Source organism: Gigantopelta aegis, chromosome 10 (assembly GCF_016097555.1).
Source record: "Gigantopelta aegis isolate Gae_Host chromosome 10, Gae_host_genome, whole genome shotgun sequence".
Taxonomy (NCBI): Eukaryota; Metazoa; Mollusca; class Gastropoda; order Neomphalida; family Peltospiridae; genus Gigantopelta; species Gigantopelta aegis.
The window spans coordinates 30,007,373-30,018,133 of record NC_054708.1 but is presented as its reverse complement, the minus strand read 5'-3'; the positions used below and the strand labels follow the sequence as shown (position 1 = coordinate 30,018,133).

General features: G+C 39.4%; 1 protein-coding gene across 2 annotated transcripts in view; it reads left to right on the top strand.

Moving 5' to 3' along the window:
* Positions 1-472: 472 nt before the first annotated feature.
* LOC121382974 (dentin sialophosphoprotein-like) overlaps positions 473-10,761 on the top strand; it is a 32,589-nt gene continuing 22,300 nt past the window's right edge. Inside the window, exon 1 of one of the 2 annotated variants that reach the window (XM_041512673.1) lies at positions 473-1,120. In XM_041512673.1, coding sequence (XP_041368607.1) covers positions 559-1,120 — 562 coding nt within the window. In that variant the 5' untranslated portion in view covers positions 473-558. Of the gene's footprint in view, positions 1,121-7,075; positions 7,466-10,761 lie in introns of those variants that run through there. The other variant, XM_041512674.1, reaches the window with a different exon arrangement.

Here is a 10,761-nt window from a genome sequence, read left to right as displayed (position 1 = left end):
CATTCTATATAATCCGATTCTTGGCTAGGAAACGGTCAGTGACAATGACAATAATAACAACAACGTAAGCCTGCATTAATAATAGTAATAAGCATAATCATACTAATATCATGGTCTTGCTTAAATCTGTCTTAATTAAATTTAATACAACATAAAATTACAAAATTAAGATAGAATATACACGTGTGTGTGTGTGTGTGTGTGTGTGTGTGTGTGTATTTATATGTGTGTGTGTGTGTGTGTGTGTGTGTGTGTGTGTGTGTGTGTGTGTATAGAACACAAAAGAGTAGCGTATACACAGACTGTTTTTAAATCCTATATAGGCTATGTTTCGTCCTTGATACCCTTACACGCCCTAACACGTGTGGGTTATCGGTGGGGCTTTCCGCTTGCTTGATTCACAGCATTACGAACCTGTCTTACGTGTTATTTATAATCGTTTCAGTTACAAACTAACTTGACCTGAGCTGAGCGCATCGATTTTTACGCTGACATATCAGGAACTGAGATACGTACGTCTATATATACATATATATATCATATATATGAATTAAAAACATGGACCACGATGGCCGCGTCCTGTGCCGACCACTGCTCGACGGAAAGGTCTACCACTTCAACGTCATCTACAACCACGCCAAATCCCATCTGTCGAAAACCGAAGACACCAAGTTGGCGCTGGAGTTCGTGGAATGGGTCGTCAAGTCGGTGGAGTCTCTGGGCTTCGTCAACAGCTACTACCACGACAGGGACGCCGTGCCCGGCAGACACCTCTTCCTGGAGCTGCACCGCGTCGTCAGCGGCTCCTACTTCACCATCATCGTCCTCACCCCGGGCTTCGTCAGGGACTGCTGGCCTGGGTACATCCAGATGGCCACCTTCAAGAACCTGATCGGGACGTCCAGAGATGGGCAGGTTGGTCGGCTGGTTCCCCTGGCCGTCGGGCTGGAGTCGGATCAGTTGCCGAGGGAGATACCCGCCGAGAAAACCAAGTTCTTTGTAACTCAGGATGATGATTGGGAATCCAAGGCCGGTCCGTGGAAAGAGTTGGAGGCCATGTTTTTACGGAATTATCCAACGTCGGCGGATGTTTACGTCGAACAGACACCACCCACACATGGTAAGCATGAAACCAATTTTTAGTTGTTTATTTTTCAGGGGTTTTTAATTATGATTACTATTGTTATTTTTATAATATTCATTAACAAACGGTTTCTGTCAATTGGTTATTCACCTGATAACCATGCTCTAAGTTAGGAAGCCAATGTCAACAATCTGTTACATATATGTATATTATGTTCTTTGTAGCATTTAGCGTTTTACACATTTGATCGGATTAGCAAGTTTATCCCTGTTTATTTGGTATGTTGTGATGTGCCTCGGGTGTTTGCTTCTCTATATTAATGTCGACCTAGTGGAAGTCCTATAATTAAGTTGTTTTCAATACCATAATATTTACTTTTTTAAAACTACAATAAATATACAAACTCACAACCCCACCCCCGCCCCCGCACACACACACAAACACACATACCTGGAGAGAGAGAGAGAGAGAGAGAGAGAGAGAGAGAGAGAGAGAGAGAGAGAGAGAGAGAGAGAGAGAGAGAGAGAGAGAGAGAGAGAGAGAGAGAGAGAGAGAGCGCTTGTGGGTATAAGGCACCGTCTATTTAGAGCTAAATTTTAAATGTTTCATCATATATAACGATGATGTCACCTTTTCTAGAATTTAACATTTTCATGGACGAGGTGTCAGTAACCTATTACATAATTATAGTTTTATACACCTGTACAGAATAGCATTTAGCTTTCTACGTCCGATCGGATCAGTAGGCTTATCCATGTCTATCCGAGATATGTTTGGGTGTACAAAAGAAAAAATAACACCCACATAATTATACGTTTTGGACCGAATCTACGAAGCATGTTTTTATTTTATTTTCTTAAACGCAGGTGTTTATGCATTATAAATATACGTTTTCGTCAAAAGGGAACCGTTGAATAACGTTAAAATTCATATCAAAACATATTGATACATTTTAAACCCATACCAACTCGCTAGACATTGTTTGAGAAAATCTCAGTTTAAATTTTAATAAAAGTTTCTTTACAAATTTCTGTCAAATTGTATGGGTTAAATCTCCTCTTTTTTTTTTTCTTTTTTTTTTTTTTCTTTTCTTTTTTTTGATACAAGAATGAAACAACTGATGGAAAAGACAAGGGAAAGAAACAAAATTTCTGCAGTTAGTCTTTGGATATTGCATTATCAATTACTTCAAGTGAAACTGCAAACCTTGGCTGTTCCAGCATTTTGTTTGCACCCCTCTATTAGAAATTACCTTTAATCTATACAATTTGATAAGACATATTTTTGTTGTAAATGTTTGGTTTTTTTAAATTCAAAAGAAATATGTCATGAGAGTTGGTATGGGTTTAAAACTTAATAATATGTTTTAATATGAGTTTTGGTATTATACAGTATCCACAGGTTGTGTAAATTCGGCCTAAATGTTTCAGAACTACCAGTCTACATAGTCTAGAAGTTAAGAATGTGATTTAAAAACATGACTGATGCTGCTTTGAAACACACATTATAAAAAAAACTTGTGGAACAACTCTTTAGGCATTATTGTTTTGCGTTCATGTTAGAATATTTTTTTAAATTATTATTATTATTATTATTATTATTATTATTATTTAACGACGCACTCAACACATTTTATTTACGGTTATATGGCGTCGGACATATGGTTGAGGACCACACATATATTGAGAGAGGAAACCCGCTGTCGCCACTTTATGGGCTACTCTTTTCGATTAGCAGCAAGGGATCTTTTATATGCACCATCCCACAGACAGGGTAGTACATGCCACGGCCTTTGATATACCAGTCGTGGTGCACTGGCTGGAACGAGAAATAGCCCAATGGGCCCACTAACGGGGATCGATCCCAGACCGACCGCGCATCGAGCGAGCGCTCTACCACTGGGCTACGTCCCGCCCCACGTTAGCCTACACGTTTCGCTTGATAGCGCTTCCTGGGCCTGCGTGGTACACAACACGCGTCGCATGTAGTGCATGCATGCGAGTAGTGATTCCTCATAAAACATGAATAGTTTGTAGTGGGTGTGGTAGACAGATGTTTTTATCGATTAATCGTGATACCAAGTGTCAGGTTGTTCACTGAGCGAATTTGCTAGGTGCCGCGTCATATGCATACGTAGGTAAGATGTCTATGAGTTTTCACAATGCATTATGTTATAAGAACAAACCTATACAATTATACTTGGGATATATGAATCTAGAGCCCTCCTAAATAATAAAATACATTATATTAAAGATAAAAGTTTCATATAATGTAACAGTAAAAACATATTGAAATAGCCAAAATTATAGCCAAAGTATTGTACACGGCTTAGTAACTAGGATCAGCGCCTCATACGCACACAAACACGAACACACGCTCTCTCTCTCTCTCTCTCTCTCTCTCTCTCTCTCTCTCTCTCTCTCTCTCTCTCTCTCTCTCTCTACGCAAAACAGCGGTGTGAAACCGGTTTCAACGACGTAGTTTCAGTTCGGATTGCATGCTCACACCTATCTTCAATTCGTGCTTAATTCGGCGCAGCCAATTCGAGATGGACACAAATACTCACAATTCCCATAAACATATATATTGCTTGACAACCTTGTGACAGTCATCAAGTTTTAGTACCCATGTCCTTTCGCCGCAGTTTTGAAGCACCACAACCATTCCCATGTCGTTATTACCTGTAGCAGCTTAAATAAGATAGAATTCGGAAATAGTTTTGCTTACGAGCATAGGCGTACGGGCTCCCATTTTTGTAAGGGAGAAGGCTGGTTTTTGCCCGAATTAAACGAAAATGCTCGTATCTAGATAACAACATTTTTTTTCATACTAGCATTACTGCCAAACAGCTATTTGGGGTTGCAAACGAATCACTGCGCATTTGTACATGTATAGAATACAACTGAATTTGCGTTGAAATGATGGAAATACATGGTAAAAAGGCCTCAGGTTAGCACATTTTGCCCGAATATCTCTATCGTTTGTGCCGGAAGTTGAGGATTTGCTCTAGGACTAGGGTTACACATATATAACCATCTCACCACTGCGATTTTAAGAAAAAGTTTAAAGTTTGTTTTGTTTAGCGACACCACTAGAGCACATTGATTTATTAATCATCGTTAATTGGATTTCAAACATTTGGTAATTCTGACATATTGTCTTAGTAGGAAACCCGCTTCATTGTAACATTAGTAGCAAGGGATCTTTTTTATATGCACCATCCCATAGACAGGATAGCACATACCACGGCCTTTTATATACCAGTCGTGGTGCACTGGCTGGAACGAGAAATAGCTGATTAGGGCTATCGACGGGGATTGATCCTAGATCGACCGCGCATCAGGCGAGTGCTTTACCACTGAGCTACATCTCGCTCCATTAAATACGTATAATAGTAAATGGGGGAGTGCAAATTATACGTATAATATTGACTGGGGAGTGCATATTCTTGGGGAGTGCAAATTAAATGCTACACCGGGATTTTAAGGATTACAGGACCAGAAGACACTGGACCAAGTTTAAGGTCTCCCCCACCCCGCTCTCCTGCTAATTGGGGGATGGGGGTGCGGGGTGTAATTGATTAAGTTCGGCGATAGAGCGCTCGTTGGCGGTGGGTTGATTCGCAAGATCGATTACCCTCAATGAACTTGTCTTTTTTCCCGTTCCAACTAATATCCCATGACTTGTACAACAAAAGCTGTTGTCAGTCAAAATAAAGTGCATATGACAGAGGCCTTGTTGCCATATTGTTAGGAGCAGCTTATGTGGCGGCAATGGGTTTCCTCCTTTCTCTCTACCGCAAGGCTCAATGGGTAGGTGTAAACCACTTGTACCGACCAATGATCGATAACTGGTTCAACAAAGGCCATGGTTTGTGCTATCCTGCCTGTGGGAAGCGCAAATAAAAGATCCCTTGCTGCCAATCGGAAGAGTAGCCCATGTAGTGGCGACAGCGGGTTTCCTCTCAAAATCTGTGTGGTCCTTAACCATATGTCTGACGCCATATAACCGTAAATAAAATGTGTTGAGTGCGTCGTTAAATAAAACACTTCTTTCTTTTTCCTTTCTCTCTATCGACCAAATGTCGAAATGACCATTTTAGGCACCAAACAGCTGTAGTTCAAACTGTGCTACGTAAATATTCTTTTCGTTTTACAACTAAAGAGCTTAAGTACTTGGACTAGAGGGGTGTATTTGGTTTAAAATAACTGGGAGTGCAGTATAAAAGGAAAATACAGGGCACAGTAATATTATACAGTATCCTCCATCAGAGGACAGGGGGCTTGACGTAGCCAACTAGTGAAGCGCTCGGTCGATGCGCGCTCGGTCTGGGATCGATCCCCGTCGGTGGGCCTATTGGGCTATTTGTCGTTCCAGCCAGTGCACCACGACTGGTATATCAATGGCCGTGGTATATACTACCCTGTCTGTGGGATGGTGCATATAAAAGATCCCTTGCTGCTAATCGAAAAGAGTAGCCCATAAAGTGGCGACAGCGGGTTTCCTCTCTCAATATATGTGTGGTCCTCAACCATATGTCCGACGCCATATAACCGTAAATAAAATGTGTTGAGTGCGTCGTTAAATAATAATAATAATAACAATAATAATAATAATAATAATAATTTAAAAAAATACTCTAACATAAACTATTATAAGTTCTTTCATTGAATTCCTCTTGGAGTAATTGCCCATACCTTCAACCTCACCTCCCCCACAACCAGTTATTGATCTGGACCTTAAAATTGAAAGAATTCTTTAATTGTAATGATATACCCACCCCCCGGAAATGTTCAAAAATCATTTCTGAAATCACAAAACAAATTCAGTAATCCGTATATCACTAAATGCTATATAAGAAAAATTAATTCATAAAAATCTTATAACGACATTAGGTCGAATGTCGTCACCATGTGTCTTCTATATGCATGTAGGGTTTTTTTTTGTTTTGTTATTCACGCCTGTATATATTTTACAAAAGCCTCCTGCTGTCATCTTGTTGTAAGTATTGATTGTACGATAAAAACAAATTATGCTATCGTGTATTGAATAAAATTTCAAAGTTTCAAAGTAAATGAAGGCGCTGCGTGTGTCATTATTTGGGGTAAACTAAATTTTTAAAATAATAATAATAATTTAATTAAGTTATTTATCGGTTATATGTGTCGGCTCGAAACTCCAGATAGACATAATTGTTTGAACAAGGTGTTATTGTGATTGCCTATAACCGTACACCTCATGTGTGAATCCAACAGCTTAGGGTCCCGTTATAAATCGATCGGGTTATCACGGATCGTTAAGCGCCGGTCAACACAGTGTTGTACTTACAATAGATGCCGTGGGATCAAATCAATTCCTGTTGCCGATAATGTTAACACTGATATATAACCAGTGTGTAAAGAGACTTGGGCAGTACACATATATAAAACATATGACATTTGACGTTTAATCACCGGCCTCGGTGATGTCGTAGATAAGCCATCGAACATAAGGCCGGTAGGTACAGGGTTCGCAACCCGGTACCGGCTCCCACCCAGAGCGAATTTTAACGACTCAGTGGGTAGGTGTAAGACCACTACACCCTCTTCTCTCTCACTAACCACTAACAACTAACCGACTGTCCTGGACAGACAACCCAGATAGTTGAGGTGTGTGCCCAGGACAGCGTGCTTGAACCTTAATTGGATATAAGCACGAAAATAAGTTGAAATGAAATGACATTTAATCTACCTACACACATTCTCTCTGTATCTCACTCTGTCTGTCTGGCTATCTGTCTCTGTCTATCTCTGTCTCTGTCTGTCTGTCTGTCTGTCTGTCTGTCTCTCTCTCTCTCTCTCTCTCTCTCTCTCTCTCTCTCTCTCCTCTCTCTCTCTCTCTCTCTCTCTCTCTCTCTCTCTCTCTCTCTCTCTCTCTATTTTCTCCTCAGTGTGTCTCTTTCTATCCTGACTCTTCAAAAAGGTATTGGTGCTACATTCCTGTGAGAACTACAAGTGGTATGGTTATGCAAATATAAAAAATAATATACTATTTATACCACTATGACGTCATACCCACCACATTCTCTTTTAGGCTTGCACAGGTAACTGGACTTCATAATCTATGCACGTAATGTATGAATGTTACATTAAGCCTGATGGAAATCAGTTTACGACCATGTCGTAATTCTGCATAATCTGCCTCGGGGTTCATAGGACACTTGCAACTATACACACTGAATATGGTCGATTACCTGGGGGAAAAGGTCTGTTTGGACCCTGTAGTTATGCAGCACGTTACATATTGAAACAAATCAAATGAGCCTCAGTACCGCGAAACCATTGGATATCTCACTGTTGTTGGTGATTGATTATTATTTTTATGTACCATCTCAAGGTGAAGGTAGGCCTATAAGAATTATTTCTGTAGCATTTTTATATACCTAACGGCGCATAATCTGATTTAGACAACTGTTACATCGGTTTATTAATAGTTATGAGCTAATTTGTTTTGGTGCCGAAACGTTGTTTTGTTTTATATGTTGAGAGAGAGAGAGAGAGAGAGAGAGAGAGAGAGAGAGAGAGAGAGAGAGAGAGAGAGAGAGAGAGAGAGAGAGAGAGGAGAGAGAGGGAGAGGGAGAGGGAAGGAGGGAGGGGAGAGAGAGAGACAGAGAGGGGGGAGAGAGGAGAGAGAGAGAGAGGAGAGAGAGAGAGAGAGAGAGAGAGAGAGAGAGAGAGAGAGAGCGTTTTATTGTCAACGCATTCAGACTGTACACATAAAAAGTGTGTCACCTTGCATTTATTCTACCTGCATGTGGCATGCATTTAATAATACTTTTTCCAGGCACCCTAATTTTAAAAATATATATTGCTGTATTGATAATAGTTAAAATGTGTACAAACAATGTCACATATGACTACACTAAACAAAATCAGGTAACAGCCAGGAGATATTTTTGACATTTTTCTTTAAATATAGTTTTAAAAATTAAAACAAAACTAAACTAAACTAAACTAAACTAATCAAACCAAAACTAAACAAAACTAAACTAAAAACAAAAACAAAAACAAAAAATAAACAAAACAAAACAAAAACAAAAACAAACAAACAAACAAAATAAATAAAAACACCCCCTCCCCCCAAAAAAAACATACAAAAAAACACACACACACACACAAAAACACAACAATAAATAAACAAACAAAAAACAACAAAAGCAAAGCCAGAACCAAAACAACCAACAAAAATAGAAAAAACTCAACTAAAATTAATATAACACCAGCAAGGAATGACCAAAAATGTCTACCTACATGTACCTTTAATTAATTTGGTTGAGTATATTAATCTGAACAACAACTAGCTGATTTCTTGTTAATGCGTTATTAAAAGTTAGGTGCTGCACGAACTATGACACTATTCAGTGTCCGCTTTAAGTTGAGTACTATATAACTACAAAAAGGTATTGGTGCAACATTCCAGTTAGAACTACAATTGGTATGGTTATGCAAATATCATAAATAATACACTGACGATTTATTGTTTATTTATAGAACTAAATACTCACCAAGCTATACAACTCACTAAGCCTTCTTCACAACACATACATGTCACAACAGTAATATAATTTGGTAATTTAAATATGAACAGAAATAAATATTATTGAAAGAGAGAAAGAAAGAAACAATAAAGGAAACAGAAAAAAGACGCAATAAAGTTCTCTATGTTCGATCACTGGTCAACACAATTTTTCTTGCATAAGGTATTCCAACGGATTCTAGCTAACTTTTGTGTGCTGAATCCAAATCTGTCATTAGTTTTTGCCTATCACATCAGATTTTTAAATTATGTTGCATTAAAGGATTGATAGATGCAGAAATGTTCACAGTAAAAGGTACCTTATTTAATCATTTATTGCACATCATTTTCTCACATATTCATACACATGAGTTTTGAGACTTTTCACAACATTCAAAATGCAGCAAGTATCCATATCCGGTCATTGAAAGGCACAGGTGTAATCGTATTACAACATAGTAAACTTCCTCTTTGTGGACGTTCTTTTATGAACAGCATCTGGGACATCCCTCATCAAACTCCAGCAGTAATCTGCCATCATATGTGAGTCCCAATGGCCTTGATAGCGTTCTTCCATCACTTTAAGGTCTTGATGGAACCGTTCGCCCTGTTCGTCGCTTACATCTCCAAGGTTATCTGGAAACTCGCTCAAGTGACTATGCAGGTAGTGCACCTTGATGCTCATTCTGCACCCCAATGCTTGCAGACTAAGGAGCAGTTCCTCCACAATCTCTTGGTAGTTGTCATCTTTCTTGTTCCCAAAAACATTCTGCACCACATTAGTGAATGCATTCCACGCTCGAGCTTCGACTGCAGTCATTGTCGTAATGAAGTGTGTGTCCTTGAGTAATGTTCTGATGTGAGGTCCGTCAAATATGCCTGCTTTTTTCTTTTTGGTGCTAAGACTCGGAAAGGTAGAACATATGTAGCTAAAGCAGTCTCCAGTGTGATCAAGAGCTTTCACAAACTGCTGCATTAGACCGAGCTTAATATGCAGTGGTGGAAGGATGATATTTTCCCGATCAACCAGTGGTTCATTAATGATGTTCTTGTCACCAGGTATTCAGACTATTCCTTGCTAGCCATTCCTTTCTCACCCAGTGCTCATCATTAGCCCTACTGTCCCAGTAGCATAAGAAACAAGGATATTTGGTGTATCCTCCTTGTTGCCCCAAAAGGAAGTTAATCATTTTCAAATCCACACAGATCAACCATTCATGATCGTGGTTCTTCAATCGATCAAGTACAACTTTGATGTTTGCAGGGTCACTGAGTATCCTATAGGGATGGATCCATAGATGTTCCTGTTGTGAAGTAAAACACATTTCAAACTTCTTTTTGAACTGTCAATAAAGAGTCTCCACTCATGTGAATGATACGCAGGCAATCCCATAGCGAGAAGAAGCCCTTCAACATCATTGCAGTATACAAGCTGACCATCAGAATGGAAGTACTTCCTCAGTTCTGCCTCTCTGTTGCGATAAAATGAAACACTTGTGCAAGGTTCGAGAAGGTTTTTCTCTTTCAATCTGGAAGCCAATAACTCAGCAGATTGTTTTGGCAAATTCAAATCTCAGATCAGATCATTCAATTCAGGCTGACTAAACAGAGAAGGTTGATCAAGAGACGAATTCGATGGCTTGTACTCTGCATCTGCTTTTCCATCATCATCATCGGATAAAGATGTGGATGAAGTAGGTGCTTCCTCGTCAATCTCTGCGAGCTCGGTAAAAACAGGTACAGGTATTTCGTCACAATGAGGAACTGGCCTTATAGCAGATGGTATGCTAGGGTATTTCATGTATTGCTTGTTTTTCTTATTGAATCCTTTGACATTTACAAGACAGAAGTAGCAGTCATCTAGATGGTTTTTTGGTTCTCTCCAAGCCATCGGCACACCAAATTTGAGCTTAGCATTCTTTCATTGAGACCATGCTCTCAGAGTTTCGACACAAGTCGTGCATACTTTATGAGGGGCCCAGTTTTTGTCCTGGTCTCCAAGCGGTACTTTAAAGTAGGCACGGTACACTCTCTTGACGAATGTAGTGATGTTACGCCTTTGAGGTGCTAAAGTGAAGCATCTACAGATATAGCAGAAAATATCTGGGTCGTTACAGCACTTT